Genomic DNA, 16,611 nt, shown 5'->3' with positions numbered 1-16,611 from the left:
CTGTAGATATCAAGGTCTAGATCCAAGCTGGGAACATTCAGCTTATTTTTGCAGTGCAGCTTTTAGTTACAGAATTTTGTTTTTCTAAGGGGAAAAAAGTCATGGTATGTGCCATGAAATAACATTGTGCCCTTAACCAGACCGCGCACTCAATGAGGCTGGAGCTCCTGTGGAGCACTGTCTCATTCAGCAAGGACATAACAGATTCATACAATGGCCCCTTCATTCCAAAAGTACTTGCCAAGATGGAAAGCTTCACTCAAGTTACACACAACAAATATTAAGAAGTTTGTGTGTATATCTCCTTTCATATACACAAAAAAGAGATGCAGGACACATGCCTGAGAGCCACAGTAGGAAAGGGGGCTGCACAACCACTGCTGTACTTCACAGTTACTGTCACACATAATACTAATCCTTTGCAGGTGCTCCCTACTGTCCTCCCACCCCAGTCTCCATCCCACCCCCAGGAAAACCCAGTTTAGCCACACCAGGATTGATTTCTACCACACACCACTACATAGACTAATTGGAGGACAATTTTCAAGGCGCTTTGTGTGATTGGGGGTGTTTTTTTTTAATCATTAAAAAAATTAAAAGGTTCTTATTATTACAAAAAACCCCACATACCACTTGTGCTCATACAGTACTTAAGATTTAGAAAGATTCTTCCACCCGCCCCATGCTCTTAAGCAGCAGATAATCGCTGTTTGCTGAAACAAAGCATTCCACAAGGATCTGTATTACTATCAGTTCAGAATGAAAACCTGGCTGAAAAATATTTAGTACCCTCTGCTGCAGTACATGTCACACTGCATGCCCTCCACTGCAGGAAGCGTGAGAGTAACATTCACATTTAGACTATTAATGCATTAAAAGCTTTGATATCTTGTTTGAAAGTTCAGAGTTACTTGAAAGCAAGATGTTTGCCCATAGAAGATAAGGCAGAGCAATCCAATTGCAGGTGGAGCTGAAGGGGGATCTCCCGTTTCCACACTCACACCATGGGTAGAGCAGCAGCCATCACCTCTCCCCAGCCCTACACACAGCCCCGAGATGCTGCTCATGAGAAGATGGCAGAGCAGTTGCCATGCCTGCACTGGTGTCCCATTATTTCAACAGTTCCTGTCAGTAAAGAAGAAATCCAGTGAGCTGCATCCAGCCCAGAGGCTGCCAACTAAACTACACCACAAAAGACTGAGACACATACACTTACAATTACAATGCAGGCAAAAACAGCAGAGAACAATTTCAGTGCTCAAATTTCTATGTAAATGAGCACTGGAGAGAGATGAACTGTGAAATTTCTGTTGTCTTAAACAAAATTAAAGTCTTGAAGAATAAGCCTGCTTATTTATTCAACAGTATTTCCTAAAACACATTGAGCGCTTTTCAGAAGCCACGTTCATTACTAGTGACCAACCTGAAGCCCTAATTTAAGTTGTAAAGGGTTTCTAAATCTAGTTTGTGATAAATATAGCCTACTTAAGGGACTCCTTTTGAGACTACTGAGACTCTAGTAAGCTATTAGTATGCCGTCTCATCAGCTGACCCTCGTGTATGAAATGCCCTTCTCTATTTTGTTATCGGGCATGTATTTTTATAGTCTATATACTTAACCCAGGGAAGTTGGTGTAAACTGATGCCACATGGTATGTTTGCCTCAGGGACTCTTTTTTTCCTGTTGATTAAATTGGACTTGCACCCCGCCAATAGTCATGATGGCTGAAGGAAGCTCCTTGCCTTCATTGGGTAGGTTCTCAATGGACCACATGTCCACAGAGCTGCTGGGAGCCTGTGGCACAGCGTGCGGCACCCACATTCCCAGCTGTTCTCTCCCTGCTCCGATGGAAGCTGACAGGGAATGACTTCTGTTCCCTCTCAACCTGGAGAGGGACTGCTGTCCCGTGCGTGACCTCTGCAGCATGCCAGGCAGTCCCAGCAGGGAGGAGGGATGAAAGGAATATTGCTGGTGAGTTGAGCTGCTCAGCCATCCTGGCTGCTCGCCACAGCTGGCTGCAAGACACCTCCTTCCTCTGCCATGCCCCGAGTGGGAAGAAGGGGAAGTCTGAGCAGGGCCATTAGAATAATACTCAACCAGCAAAGAGGCAGGAGATTCAGGATAACTAAAAGACATGCAGAAACACAGCCCTCAAAATGCTGTTGGTTTTTTTTTTTTCCCCACCGAAAATACTTGTGTGACCTCAAAGAAGGACAGTTCATTTCACAGTTATTTAGCAGCCATCCCGTACGTGGCAGCAGAGAAACCAGTTTTCACTATTAGCTTGAGAAGCCAGAATTTGTGTTGGCCAAAATTGGAATGTACAGGTAACTGGCATCTCAGAAGATATGGAAAACAGATGCAAAAGGTATACATATATGCACACAGAAGGTGTATCAGTGAAACTTAGTGCAACGGACATAATTTCCACAATTCCACATACTATTGAACTGAAAGAGCTCCAACAACTTTCCTATCATTAAAGGCATCTTGTTGCTGATTCTTTTATACTTTAATTTTTTTATTATTAAACATAAAAGCCTAGACCATATTTCATCTCTAAGTCTCTTGAAATCAGGATTTCACAAAGATTTGTTTTCTTACATTGACAAGACAGTAGAACAATTTAACTTTTATGTATGCTATTTAGCAGGTTTGGAAACACTAAATTTTGTATGAACAGTAGCTAACTAGTACCAGCTAAAAATATCAGTATAGGAACACAATCTATAAACCATGGCTCCTGCCAATTACATTTTTGCTTCACTACAGCAGAACAGGTTTAGATCTACGGCAAATTTTGGTAAACCAACTTGGCTGGCTGCTCCAGCCTCCCCTACACAGCCAACTAGCCTTTCAGTACTAATCCCATATTCCTTTGAAAGCCCTTGGAGAAAACTGCTCTTTCCCACACTTGATCTTGAAAAGATTCCAGAGAGTTTACAAGTTATTTTACCACCCTCCTCAAGTCAGCACAAGCAGACATCACAGCACCTTTTGCTTGGACACTTAAGTGACAGAAGCATTCTTTGGACCTCCTCTTCTATTTAACCTCCCACATTCCCTACTCCTAATTTGAGATCCACTACGGCAGAGTAAGCATGGCTGCTCCTTCAAAAAAAAAAAAAAGTTATGAAAGTGTGTCTCCTTCCCATCAAAACTGATCTCACTAATCTAACAGGATTCCATTCCTGAAATCCTATAGCATGCTCCACCAGCTCATACTGCAGGGATAATCTTTTCACCTGCTGGAGGCAGCAGTCAACTCTTGAGAAACAGGGAACAAAATCAAGAACACATGTATTGTCTCCATTTGCTTGCATCGAGCAGTCACGCTTGGCTTTTTGGAATGACAAACTTAAAGAGAGTTTTAACATGCCAAAATGAAGATTTTCAGTGAGTCTCCTCTTTCGTACCGTTTTAAAATCATGTCTATTTTAGGTCTTTGGTATTGTGATGGTTGTTTTGCCCCAGCATCTCATCTGCACTGAACTAATTCTGTACAAGTATTCATGAGCATGTTTAACAAGTTTTAACGAATAGAGCAGGCATCTTGCCAGTCACAGCTGAATAGCAACAAGATCTAAACACAGACATTTAGGAAAAAGTTATTTGTTGTTTCAGAAGAAAGTGGGAGGAAATATTTTTGTGTGAGGTTGTTTGGTTTGGTTTTTTTTTTTGTTTTGGATTTTGGCTTTTTGGAGTTTGGGGTTTTTTTTCCCCCACAATATTTCTGTAGCACCGTAAGGATTGACAAGGAAATATCCAATCTTAGCCAGACATAGAGACATAAGCAAAACACATAGAATCTAAGTATCATTACAGGTGCACAATGTAACAAATTATAATTTGCTTTTTGGCAAACAATTTGCATTTTAGCATTTAGCATAGTTCTTAAACTTTTGGAGTGCTTTGAGGTTCTGTTTGTTGGGTTTGTTTGCTTTAAATAACCTATTTTCACTCTGGATACTTTCCTCCCTTTAGAGGCGTAGTCTATTTCATGCCTCAAGGCAATACTAAGAATATGGAAAAAAAAAGAAAAGAACCAGTGATCCAATTGAATCACATTGTCAATATTTTAGGCTCATTATGTTTTATTTCAGAACAAAAAGTTACTCATGTCTTTAAAATGAACAAACACAAGATACGTATTTTTCCAAATCTTTTTGAGACAGCAAGGTAGTTTTTAGAAATGTCTTTGATTTATAAAGCAAGTAGTTCACATACAAGCACAGAAACTCAAGTTAAATGCTTGCTGTACCTACTTAACTTTGACAGCCAGGGATCTCTACACTGCTTTCTGTTATCTACTAACCATGTTCAGGTTTTCACTCCTGTTACCATGAACACAGCAGTTTCGTTTATTTCCAGGAAAAAATTAATCCCAATTACCTTAAAACTATCATTTAACCAGGCCACACACATCTTTCTTTCTATACTTTGTGTGTGTGTTTTGGTTTAAAGGACTATTTGTTTAGATACATATTGCCTAAAGTTACATACCTTTCAGTGGGCCAAGAGTTGCTTAGAACCTTACTTATAAGCTTGCATTTTGTTTTCATAAACCTAGAACCCTCTGAAATTCAACCAAAGGCCATGAGTTTTGTAGGAAGGTGTCAAGGTTTGGGCCAGACTGGCCACCGAAACAAACAACAGATGCTCCACTCCAGATGATTTGGGAACAACCCCAGGTTACTTCATGATTTAATGGGAATTACATAATGAAGCAAGAGTATGCTAAACAGCAATATGCAAGCTTCTGCTTAGTGTATTAATTTAATAATTCAATCAACAAGTTGCAAACAAGTTAATTGTGTCAAAATAACTTTTATCTGTGGTAGTAATCTTTCATGCCTTACTTCATATATGGAGTTACCTCAAGTTGATTGGAGAATAACAGCAGAAAAGCCAGAAATCCTTTAAATAGTTTGTTTACCAGCAAGAAAGCACAACAGAGACAGAAAAGAAACAATGGTCATCTTTACCAAAAGCCTGTATAGAAAACTGAAATTACAGTAAACTGATCCCCATCATTGAAGAAATAACTACAAGCCATCTTAAACAAATACAGTATGAGGAGGACTACAGGACTGCAACACTTAAATGGTGTTCTACGTTTCCAATACATTTGCAGAAGTAATCTTTTTGTTTAGGAACAATAAATCCTCAGTACAATTAGACCATTCAGTATCAAGGACAAAAGGAATTAATGCAAGCAGAAAGTTACCTTTACAGCCGCTGTCACTGCAGCAGTTGCTGCCAAATTCAACCCTTGCCTTCCAAAATTCACCATGGTCTCATAGCCTCTTTCTTTGGCTTGTACAATGTAGTCATCAATCTCCTAAAAGCAAAACATACCAAAGTTTTAGGGAGCTTTACATAATAGAGTCACATTTCTCCACAGTATTATTTTTCCATCAATAAAGAAGGCAGAAGAAATCTTCAAGAAAATATTTAATGGGACAATTACTCTTGCCTTTGTATACTGATGTTTCATTCACTTACACTCTCTCATTTAGAAAAGGATTATGTCTGGGCAAACAAGTTGATAAAATAAATCACTTCTGTCCAGCTCAGAAACATTGCAGCTACATACCAAGTTCGTTACAGGGTGTAAGCTTAACTTGTCAGACAAACGTTGTTCAAGAAATAACATGCTTAAAATGATATCAGAGAGTTCCTTAAGAAGGTAGAGTCGTCTCACAAAGATCTTCTGAAGCCAGAGCTTTGACACAGGCTAAGTACCAAGGACAATACAGTCATGACTTCATCCCCAGCTGTAACAAACACCTGGAGCTGGAGATAAAGGCTTCACAGCAGTTCACAACAGCTAGCAGACTACGGGGAAAAATCCCTTTAACTTATGAAGTTGCAAACTGCTTGTAGTTCAACCTTCATAAGGTCAAGATGACTGTACTGTTCATATCAGTGGCAATTATGTCAGCTACTTGTTTCACCTAATGAAGGCCAAGCCTAGCACTGACCTTTACGAATGCTATTTTCTGTACCTTGAGGTTTTCCAGTAGTAGTCTTCACACCTTTGCTAATTGCTCTTTCCACACATCCAAACAGAATATTGAAAAAGAGCTAAGCAGATCAGTGGCCCTGTCATACTTAGGCTAAAGCTAAATATCCTTTACTTATTTTCTGCTTGGGCATTTTCTGTTACAGACTGGTCTTCCCTTAAGCCTCAGAAGGACGTGTATCCTGTTATCCTGTCAGTTTGCACACCACAAGAGTCACCATCATCATTTGTCCTCTGAAGTTTTTATTACTAGTCTACGCTAGAAAAAATGGAACATTAAAAGCTGTTGCTAAAACCACATTTATGTTCTGCACAGGGAGTGCCGTCCATGTTCTTCCAGTATAAAGTCAAACTGCATCAGTTCTACTCCACTGTGCTCCCCAAAGTGCACGAAGTAGCCCAGAGAACACCAAGGTATGTCATGTCAATAAAAAAATAGTACATTGTCTGCTCATGCAAGTGAAACAGAAGCACATATATGGGCAGTCATATGCACTTGCCTCTGCTAGTCCAAGTTCATGCTGCCTGGCAAACTAGTAACACACTTATCTGCTTTTATCATGTATCTAGCAACAGTTAGTATTTCAGCATGTGTTATTTCCATTTTAGGCATTAAAAATATGAGAAGTTATTTCTTACCCTTTCTTTAGAAGAAAGCAGCGGGTGGAGAAATTTTCTGTAGATTAAACTCGCCCCTCTAGTGTATGGGGAAAGGAGCCAAATAACAAAAGCTATCTTCAGTTCATAGTAAAGTGGAAACCTACAGACAAATTAAAGATTGCATGAAATCAACAACTGCAATAAGAAAATGCACAGTAATTAATCATCATGAAGAGATCTTCAAAAAACACCATTACATATTAGCATATATGATTCTTCACATACAACAAGTTACATTAGACAAATGAATTAGACATATGGATTTATTTTAATTGACTGCACTGTCATTTAAGAAACCGAAACAATATACTTGCTTTACATTATACATTCCTGCACAGAGAAACTACAGTCCTCCTTAAAGGAACTTTTAAGAATTCCATTCTCTTATTCAGTTCCTCCAGCAAAGGTGGAAGTTTAATAGTCCCTACTTCAAGTGACCATCTACAACAAGCTTGGAAACAGATGTTATTCTTCACATACACTGAGATCTTTTCCTGAAAAAAGTGGGCTACCAACAAACAGAACTTATATAAATAAGTTAAATCATTACAAATCAAAGAACATCAAAAACAAATACAGTTTCATCCAGTGTTCTTAAAAGGAGGCTCTTACCAAGAGACTGTTAGGTCAGTTATTGTTTCAGTAACTGTATAAAGAGCAAACACAATCCAATACATCATCCAGCGAACCTGAAAATTAAAACACCATCTTCAGTAAGAATTGTGATTTCATCTTTCACATAATAAACTACACACTGTACAGTCAGTTCAGAGCTGTCAGAGCAAGATGTTCAACAGTATCTCAATCTGCATCAACCAAATTTCAAATTATATGAAGGTCCTAAGGGTTATTCATACTAACTGAATGCCCACATGTTCTTTAAATTCCAACACTATCATTGCTAGAAAAAAGCCAAAACCATTTTGAAAGAGAAGAAAAACAATACCTGCAACAAGATGCAGTAACCTCATTTAATTTGCAATATACAGACTACCAACTCTTCTGGTATACCCACAAAGCATTAAATACCAAATTTGTTAGACATCAGTTCAAGCCCTAAATTCATGGTACCCTCTTTCAAAAGGAGGAATATATATACACTTTCCTACAGAGGACATGGCTCAGACTTAGTCTTCACTTTTAAAGCAATCTTTTTTTGCAGTGAACTTAAATAAGTGCTCAAAATCTAATGCTACAGTGCTGCCTATTTCACAGCTGTGCATTATGCTTTAAAACCAGTTCCTCTGTCACAACTTGACACCCATTCATCTTAAATGCTTTTCTGCATTTCAATTTGAAAAGAAACTCAGTCATGTGATGACATTCTTCACTTCAATCTCTCAGAGGATTTAGATATTTCAGGCTTGAATAAGCTAAGACAAACCTACAAAACAGCTGAAGTCATCTCTGACAGGCCATGTGACATTCAGGCTGGTGACCCTTCCATGAACCAGAGTCAACACCTGAATAAAAATAAAATTAACACCCACTCTTGCCCAATCAACCTAAGGGCAATGCAATTTTTAAGATGCCATGCAAGACTGATTTTTTTTCCAATATATTTTATCCAGGCTATTCATTTTAATCAACAACTGTTTCTCCAATTAGGAGCAACAGTAGAAGTGGAGTTTCTCTTGGACTGCTAGGAACAGTAAGAAATGCTCTGCAGAAGGTCACATGAGTTCTGCCAGGAGTCCTGCTGAAGTTTGGGCAAGGATCCTCAAAAACACAAGTCAAATCACATTCTAGTACAACTACTGCATTAAATGGTACCAAAGTATCCTTGACAAGTGAACCTGAGTGACTTAAAGTGGTTTTTATACCAGAAAAAAAAGAATATCCAGGAAAAACAGATCATATTTGACACTCCCCAGAAGACTATCAGCTACTTAACTCTTAAAGATGAAGTTAGAGAAGCTTTGATTGAGGTTTGCTTTTAATGTTAAAAAGGTCATCTCAGATTTGTTTTGTTGAGCTTTTTTTCCTACCATCCAAGCATTAAACTCATCTTTGTTGGCTTTAGCTGAAGCACATCCTTTCAAGCCAGGATTTTGAAGACAATTTGAGAAGACTGGTCATCAAGCATCAGAAACTTAGTTTAGAAGTCTGATTACAAGCACTTTGATGTAACAGTGAAAAAACTCCTCAAAGATCTTAGTCAAATCCATTAAACCAGAGTATTAATAATAATAATTAATAATTACAAGAGCAAATAAATTTCCTCAAAGGCACAGATCCTAATTTCTAGAACTGAAGTCAGTAAGAGTGGCTTAGTAAAAATTTTCACTGTTACAAAGCTATTGCAATCCAGCAAACAAAACCAGATGGCTCCTGAGACACACATAACCGTGGAAAAGAAGTCACACTTGGGCCGTAACCTGCCTGGCAGCAGAGCTGTGCCATCTGGAAGGCTGCAGTTAAACCTACACACCCTCTGTGAAAGATGACCACCAAACCACAGATCATCCTTAAGATCTATCTGGACACTCAACCCAACCAGCAACGGAGTGGTAATTCACTGGGTCTCGTTCATTTCAGCCCCGTGAACATTTTGTATGCAACTGCAAGTTCAGGGACTATGCAAAAACCCCAGGTAACTGCAAAAAAATCAGCGTTTTCACACTAAATTAAAATATAGTTGGAAAAATATGGTTCCAGGCCCCACTAAAGGTCTTGTGTAAATGACAAGTATCTCTAAAAAAGGATGCCCAAGACAGACAGGCAAGTTATAGCTAACTGGACAATTGAGATGAGTCAAAACCTCAGCATTCTACAAACATTACTTTTCTTTTCCTAGAAAGCATATTGCAAGAGTATTAGAGTATGAAACTGCTACCCTCTACTTAGCATGTGGATCCCTTTTGAAGGAATAGTGGGGACAAGCAGATTATAAATTCTTTGCATTATATACTTTCCCAAGAGGGTAAAGTAAGCATGGGAGAAGAAATTATTCTCTTCTTTTTGATAGGGTTTTTCCTCCCAGAAGCTTAGCTCTGGCAGGCACTAGCTCTATGTGCACAAACTCTAATGAGCTTGTTCACAGAAACCAGAAGTCTAAATATGTCCACTTTGGACCCTTGATAGAGTGATCAGACTAAATGGAAGACATACAAGGGGAGGAAACAACAGCTACTGCATTTTACTTCTACGAGTGAGTACAAAGCAGAGACATCACACATCCAGACAGCAGCATTAGGTCATGGCTACAGCTGCTGAGTTTAAGTAACTGATGGCACTGACTCCATCCTGAGTCAGGCAGCCAAATTAAGAACAAGGTTCAGGAGAGAATATTGTCAAAATCAAGTTACACTGCCTCTTGAAACACGGAAGTAACTCCGTGACCAAAGCTCCTTGTGACTGCAACTGGGTAACATTCTTGTGGTAATCACTATTGCTCACACTGAAAAGTAAATAATTTAACAGATTAATTCCAAACTGCAGTAACTACAGTAACTGTATCTTTACTCTTCTGTCTGTTCCGCCTCTCCCTCCACATAACTTTAATCAAATCTTTTTCTTCCCTGGTTGCATTTTTTCTCCTCTTGAGGAACAATAGATCAACCAGCGCTATCCTCGTCTCAGGTTGCTTCCGACCCCCCTGTTGAGCTCCATACAATGACAATGAAACCACAGCTACTGTTCAAGTGGTCACCAACAATCTATTTTTCATTGCTTATACTACAAGTGTTGGCAGAATTAGGAATCCTTTTTTCTGCCCCTCTACTCAAAAGCACACTTTGAGCACTTCACTGAAATGCAGCCAACACTTTAAGGTTTATGTTTAAAAATCCTCCTAAAAATATTTGTATACAGCATAGTGTGTTGAACACCTTTCAGCAAAGTCCATGAGAAGTCTGAGAAAGCTTAACTTCAGCTCTCCAAACAAAATCACAGGATTACCACTAGATTCACACTGCTGTTATATCTAATATTAAGATAGCCGAATCAAGTTTTCTTGACTTATTGTACCGCATAATGAAAAATTCACAGTGTATGTCAGGAGAGGCATTTAATTCAGCAATTAAAAGGAACACAACTTACATATTCCTTCACATTTTTTGTCTTCACAGCTTTGTATGAGTAATACGCAGGATACAGCATCCCAAACACCAGCCTATGGGAAAAAAAAAAAAAAAGAGCTTTCAGAACCTCTTATACTGAGAAAACAGTGACAATTAGAGCCATGCAACCAAATTAATTAAAAAATCCCATTCTCTAGCTTGGAAAAACAAAAAAAATCACAATGTTATAGGCTGCTTGGAGGAAGTTCAGCAATACTCAAAAATAGAGCAGCACAAAAGGAAAAGGCTGTATTGCCCTGAAGATAAACAGTTTCGTAAGACAGCCTCTAACAGATAAGGTAAGTCTAGTAGCTCCTCTGGTTCAGCTACAAGCAAAACCAGTCCTGCAGTCTGTCCATACCCAAAGACTGTTTTCTCATTGGCAGGTCTATCACACTTGAAAAGCCTCTAAGAACAATTGGTAGGTAATCAGAATCATCTACTTTTATCAGATAACCAGAAGATTCTTCAAAAGCAATTTTAAGACAGGAGTCACATAGCTTCAGCTCCTTTTGCTGCAACTCTGCAACAGCAACACATAGGAACAGAGGCAAGAAGGAATTAATCCAGTTTTGCTCAGACAGCTGATTTCTACTCAAATTCTTCACATATAAGGTGCAGAGCAAAGTGAGAGCATTCCAAGCAATCCATGCTGAGAGCAGGACCAGAAAAGAGATCTGCTTTAACACAACTTTGTTACAACACAGTATTTTCCAGTAAGAGTCTTGGCCACAGACTAGTGGAACAGTTCTTGATATCCATCTCCTTGACATATGCAAGAGCTCCATTCTTCTATTTCACCAGCTTGTTACACTTCATGAAGTCAAGCAATTGCCTGTCCTTCAGTCCAGCTGGCCTAAAGCAGCAGTTAAAAAGTCTGGCTACATCTCTGTAGCATCACTTACAACTTGCTCAGGATGGTTACGTGGGTTAAATATACACTTGTAGTGATATCCAGAGATCTTCTATGAAAGTTCAGAACTCTTAAGTAATTTAACTTCTCACAGCTAGGTGAAAAAAGATGCATCACACTTTTTTTTTTTAATGAGTCCACCTAGGACAGATCTGGCATGGAAGACTTCAACTCAAATGGCTGAAATTTACCAAACTAAATAATGAACTAAAAATCTAAGATGTTATAGTTGTGTCAGGTAGCTGTAATAAGTGGTTCTACCTACAGAGCCACTGCAGGTGACTGCATGACTCTGTAAAGCTTTACTGTTAGACCCAGGAAAGGAAAGAATTCTAAGAACCTGTAGCCCACTTTACTACTATTTTCTTTTTAAGCAGCTATTCCAGGAGCCTTGATCTTCTTGTTATTTCCAAAGACTAGCACAGAACTTTCCTATAAGATATCAATATAAGTTTGAATTTCATCAGTTTGATATCCACCATCTTCCAAGCAGTACTCCGATATGCAGGCAGAAGTCTTCTGCTTGGTAGGAAGACAGTTTAGAGTACTGAAGTATAGTAAACATATAGTACTTAAGTGAAAAAAAAAATAAGGAATTTTTAACAGCAAAGGTGAGACACTTTCTTCACTACCACAATACCATTGAGAGAGGGTTTCTCCATCTTTTACCTGTGGAAGGAAGCCTGTTGCAGGGGCTGGAGGATATTGGCAGATGTTAAGATGTAAATGCCACAAATAATGGGGGAGAATAAGTTTATGGAAGCATAATTACAGCCCTTCGTGTTTGAAATGGCCTCATGAAGTCATCTAGTCCTATCTCCTGCTCAAACTGAGGTTGACATTTGGATTTGGACCAGGTTACTTAAGGCTTCAGCTGGTCAGGTCTTGGAGACTTCCAAAGAGAGATTTCACATCCTCTCTGGGCAACCTGTCGCAGTGCTTAATGAGTCTCCTAGTGCAAATTTTTATTTACATCCACTCAGAACCATAAGTTCAAAACCACTGTCTCTCTTGGCTGAGTAGGACAGCAGGAGAATGAGCCTAACCTCCAAACAGCTACGTAAGACTACTATTAATCCCCTAAAGCCTTCTCTTTTCTGACTGAACAAGCCCAGTTCATTCAGACTCTCCTCCCAAGTCACATTCTATGACTGCACATGTAAGTTTCTTGCTATGAAGCATACGAAAGAACAACAGTTTGAAACTTTCACTTAACAGATTTTTGGTCTATACTTTCTCACTCACTTTACCATCAAGTAGCACCACCTATATTTAAAAAAAAAAAAAGGTCATCTTCTTAAATTTAAACAGCAATTTAGGCTCTGAATGTGTCATCCTCTAAAATCTGGTAAAATCAATAATTGAAACAGAAGGGAGTTTTTTGAGAGCATTGCTTTAGAAACAATTGAACTTCCAGCAGAGAGCTTACTATAGTAACAATAAGAAGATGATTCAAGTTAAGCTAACGATGACTTTGAACTAAATAAGAACAGTAGCACAAGACAAACACAATAAAGGTAGCCAGTTTTGCCCATCTAGCAAGTCTTCATGTTACTCAATACTGGTCAAATCAAGAGCCAGAAAAATCCCTGTTAGTACTCACTTTTTTCCTTTAAAAACTTTTTGTAGAGCTCACTTTTAAAACCCAAGAATAAGAAACTTCACACTCCAATATATTATTACTTATTAGTGTTCAATACTGTTGTAACATGGAAGAGTTTCAAAAACTGCCACTTATCCCCAAAAAGTAGGCAGATAGGACTAAGAATGAAAAACATCAGCACGTTTAGCCAGTAAATATCGGAACCAGTTCTGTGAAGTTTTTATCTCCTTACGGCCAAAGCTGACATTTTAAGTGTGGAATGATGCTGCTGCCAATTCTAGCATCACTACCTCCTTCACACGGGCAAAGTCATCTAATCTTGGAGAAAGCTACCGGGCAATTTACCCGTACAAAAGCCAACTTATTGTCAGTGAGCGTAGTTGAAGGTCAGCAAATTCACTTTCACCCTCCATCTGTACATGACAGATTAGTATACAGGCAAAAGAGATTGCTGCAGCTGACTGAAGCAGAAACACATAGAAGAGGAGCAGCAGGGAGCCTAGGCACAATCACTATTATTGACATAGAAAGCTACAATAGCCGAGCATTTTCTAATAGTTTCCCTGTTTGCATCAATGCCCCCAAAAACCTTAAAGTTGTTAGCAACATGCACTGCTAGGCATAGGTGCATCCCTCCTCTGGTATATCTACAGTAATTATACAACACACTTACTTCAAGGATGTGCCTAATTCTTTCAAGGCTTTGCAAATACAAAAGTTTAAGTGTTATTTTTAGAACTGCAGTTTGTATTTCACACTGGATAATAGCAGACTGCACTAATGTAGCAGGCAAAACCAAATCCAGATTCCACAGATGGAAACAGATTTCAGTCGAGTGTGATGTCATTTACTTTATTTTACTAGTAGATATATGGATAATCCCGCTTACCAATATAATTTTTACTGCCAGTTGTGCCCCTAGCTATTTCAGCTGTACTCAGCAACTAATATAGCATTCCTATTTTGGTACAGCCACTTCCTCTGCAGACATTTTGCTCATTTAAAGAGAGATGTTTCTCCAATGCACTGGGAAATAAAGATCAAAAGATATAGCAAAAAAAAAAAGGTATCAAAAAGTCTTGTAATTGGAATAATGTATTTGTGTATCCATATAGTTTTTCTAAAACAAACATAACCTGCTCTCCGTATTATCACATAATCTACAGTCTTACAGTTTAAAATGCTTTGAAGTGCACAACTATTTGAAAAATTCCTTTCTGAAGCAAAGCAACCGAGTTTGCGTTTGGCAGTCACCTGTACACATACTGCCCTGGCACTGAGCATACTTAACCTGGATAGCAAACAACTTTAAAGGTAACCTTTTAAAAAATAAAATTTAAAAATGCAAGTGAAAGCATCAAGGTGCTCAAAAAGACTACTTGCACCCTGACTCTCAAAACCCTCAGCCATTAAACCAACAGTGCATTTCAGACTTCAGTCTGTTCACGCTGCCAAAGAATTGCCCGAAGCAAGGAATAGCGTTTGGGCTTAATTCTTTTGTTCCTCTGAAATGCAGAAAGACAAGGGCCACAAGCCTTCCCTTAGAGTAAAAGCCATTCAGAAACTCATTCAGTATGAGATACTTCAAAGTCAATGCCATTTACTAAGTCCCCTACCCTTCACAAGTTTGATAACAGAGACAACACCAATTTGTCCACCTACTGACAAACTGAGATCTTGGCACAGACAGATGGAGAACCAGGCATTCGTCAACACGTGCATCTACAGTAGAAACATGTGCCCACATCCTGAAGGCTCACTTGACTGCATTTGGAAGGCTGGAGAATAAAAGAACCCTCCCCAACTCCTCAAAGCCACGGAAGCAAATATAAATACCTGATATACTTCTTAACTTGCTGACCATGCCCAGTTCCCCTTCCCAATACTAGACTTCTCCTGCAGGTTACAATAGAAGCATCTTCCATTCCTGTCATATACACACAAGCTTTTCTAAGATCTGGTCAGACACCAGGGAAATCCCAGCAGCAATGTAGATGTCTCCCAGCTGTATGTCTGGTATGAAAGCCTTAACTGTACTGCACAATCTACACAGAAACTAGGTCTGATTTTGTTAGTATTACTTTGCTTCTATATGAACTATAATTACTATTCCACATTACAGTTAGTGGGTTTAGTCTAAGCAAGATTTCTCTTGAAAGGGAAGCTTGCTAATGGAAATGAAATACCAGAATGAATCTAGTCTAAAAAACTACGCTCAAGTCTTTGGCTGGCTGTTCTTGGCTTTAAAAAGGAAGATACAGCCATACTCCTTAACAATGCATCCAGTGAGGTTTCTATCAGCACACACTGGAAAAGCATAAACATTTTTGCTTAGACTGTATGCCACTCATACTTATAAGCCACTCCCATAAAAGAAAAGCAGTTTGGATATATTTTTATTTTGGCTGTAAAATACTACGTCTTATCAATTATGCACTAAGTTATAACTGCTATGCATCTCTGTATGGTACCCTCAAATTCAAAATAAGGCATAAGGAGTATATGTAAGAATCCTATTCAGAAGGAAAAACACCCTGCAATTAAACAGAAAAAGTAAGACCCTCATGCCCGCTAACACCCCAAGGGTTACAATTGGGTAGTAATTTCTAGACTAAGCCAGCTATCTCCTAGGTTTTTACATGTCCAGTTGAACAAAAGCTCACCTTGACATTTTTGTCCTGAGTGTTTTTGAAAGGCACTACACTAAACAGAGTCTCTCTGCAGCACCTGACAGGATTTAGCCCCATTTTACTACCAGACAGCATTCAGATATACAACACTAACTGTAACAGTCTACATTAAAAGACTACATATTCAAGTAATTCCAAAAATACACTTAGACCATAATGCCAGTCTGTTACATGGACAGGGGAGAATGAGGATAAGCTCCTCGAACCAAACCTTATCCTACTTTTTCTTTCACCCCGTCTTGGGCAAGGAGCAGGGGAAAGCACATAAATCCTCTTAAGAGAACAGTAGCAAACCATAACAAACCTTAAACTCAGCAACTCCTTTAGCAGATTACAGTTACTGAAAGGCAGGAATGCGATCAGAAACAGATCTGTTAAAAAAATCTTCATAGCATTCTTACATAGATAATATCCCCAAAAGCCATAGAAAAAAAAATAAGCCTTAACAGTTGAAGAACATACCCAGAAGAACCGACAGACCTGAGTAAAGCACATTCTTGAGCAGAGCAGGGCAGCTATTAACCTTCCAGCTTAGGAAGCTGGAATTCTCCAAAGCAACTGCCAGATTCTTCCAAAGCACAACATAAACAAAAGTAACAATTACTCAAGCAGTCCAAAGTCACCGTAAGGTTTTAAGTGAACAAGTGACCTCCCTACC

At 38.9% G+C, this 16,611-nt stretch overlaps 1 protein-coding gene across 1 annotated transcript in view; it reads right to left on the bottom strand.

The window, feature by feature from the left end:
• The window catches only part of REEP3 (receptor accessory protein 3), a 39,353-nt gene that overhangs the window by 9,968 nt on the left and 12,774 nt on the right, over nt 1-16,611 (bottom strand). Inside the window, exons 2-5 of the mRNA XM_014940551.1 lie at nt 10,728-10,800; nt 7,299-7,375; nt 6,666-6,786; nt 5,229-5,342 (exon numbers count right to left, since the gene is read on the bottom strand). Coding sequence (XP_014796037.1) covers nt 5,229-5,342; nt 6,666-6,786; nt 7,299-7,375; nt 10,728-10,800 — 385 coding nt within the window. The remainder of the gene's footprint in view (nt 1-5,228; nt 5,343-6,665; nt 6,787-7,298; nt 7,376-10,727; nt 10,801-16,611) is intronic.

Source organism: Calidris pugnax, unplaced genomic scaffold, assembly GCF_001431845.1.
Source record: "Calidris pugnax isolate Ruff unplaced genomic scaffold, ASM143184v1 scaffold39, whole genome shotgun sequence".
Lineage (NCBI taxonomy): Eukaryota > Metazoa > Chordata > Aves > Charadriiformes > Scolopacidae > Calidris > Calidris pugnax.
The sequence above is the reverse complement of the archived record's forward strand: the minus strand, read 5'-3'. Positions and strand labels throughout refer to the sequence as shown.